Source organism: Calidris pugnax, unplaced genomic scaffold, assembly GCF_001431845.1.
Source record: "Calidris pugnax isolate Ruff unplaced genomic scaffold, ASM143184v1 scaffold37, whole genome shotgun sequence".
Lineage (NCBI taxonomy): Eukaryota > Metazoa > Chordata > Aves > Charadriiformes > Scolopacidae > Calidris > Calidris pugnax.
This window is the reverse complement of record NW_015090816.1, coordinates 100,493-101,437: the sequence shown is the minus strand read 5'-3', so window position 1 is coordinate 101,437 and position 945 is coordinate 100,493. Positions and strand designations below refer to the sequence as shown.

The window sequence follows — 945 nt, the reverse complement described above, 5'->3', positions numbered from 1 at the left end:
CCACTTCTCCACAGGGCTACGAGGGGCTGGTGGAGGGGGGAGACAACATCAAGCAAGCCAACTGGCTCAGCGTCTCCAACATCATCCAGCTGGTGAGGACCACCGGTGGGGCCATGGCTGCACCAGATCCCCACTCCACACCCCCTAGATTTGTGTGTGTGTGTGTGTCCCACCAACTCTGTGTCTCTCCAGGGTGGGACGGTGATCAACCTCCAAATCCCCACTCCACACCCCCTAGATTTGTGTGTGTGTCCCACCAACTCTGTGTCTCCAGGGTGGGACAGTGATCCAACTCCAGATCCCCACTCCACACCCCCTAGATTTGTGTGTGTGTGTGTGTCCCACCAACTCTGTGTCTCTCCAGGGTGGGACGGTGATCGGCAGCGCCCGCTGCAAAGCCTTCACCACGCGTGAGGGCCGGCTGAGGGCCGCCAGGAACCTGGTGGAGCACGGCATCACCAACCTCTGCGTCATCGGTGGGGATGGCAGCCTGACGGGGGCCGACATCTTCCGCTCCGAGTGGGGCGGGCTGCTGGAGGAACTGGTCCGAGATGGTGGGTGAACCCCCATCCCAAAACCCCTGGGTGGGTAGAGACCTCAACCAGATGTTGAGGTCCAGAGGTTCCACCCCATCGCCCCGATCCCCAAGGAGGGTTGGGCTCCTCCACTGCTTGATGCTGGGAAGGGGATGGGAGCTTTTAGGGAGCACCCTAAAATAACTGGTGGCCTGGCTGTGTCCCCCCCACCCCCGCAGGGCAGATCAGCGAGGAGGTGGCACGGGTGAACAGCCGCCTGAACATCGTGGGGCTGGTGGGCTCCATCGACAACGACTTCTGCGGCACCGACATGACCATCGGCACCGACTCGGCCCTGCACCGCATCATGGAGGTCATCGACGCCATCACCACCACGGCCCAGAGGTCAGCGGGGTTGGGGGGTGGGGGG

General features: G+C 62.8%; 1 protein-coding gene across 1 annotated transcript in view; it reads left to right on the top strand.

Moving 5' to 3' along the window:
- The window catches only part of PFKL (phosphofructokinase, liver), a 15,909-nt gene that overhangs the window by 740 nt on the left and 14,224 nt on the right, over positions 1–945 (top strand). Inside the window, exons 2-4 of the mRNA XM_014939693.1 lie at positions 15–92; positions 365–554; positions 755–920. Of these exons, the coding sequence (XP_014795179.1) occupies positions 15–92; positions 365–554; positions 755–920 (434 nt within the window). The remainder of the gene's footprint in view (positions 1–14; positions 93–364; positions 555–754; positions 921–945) is intronic.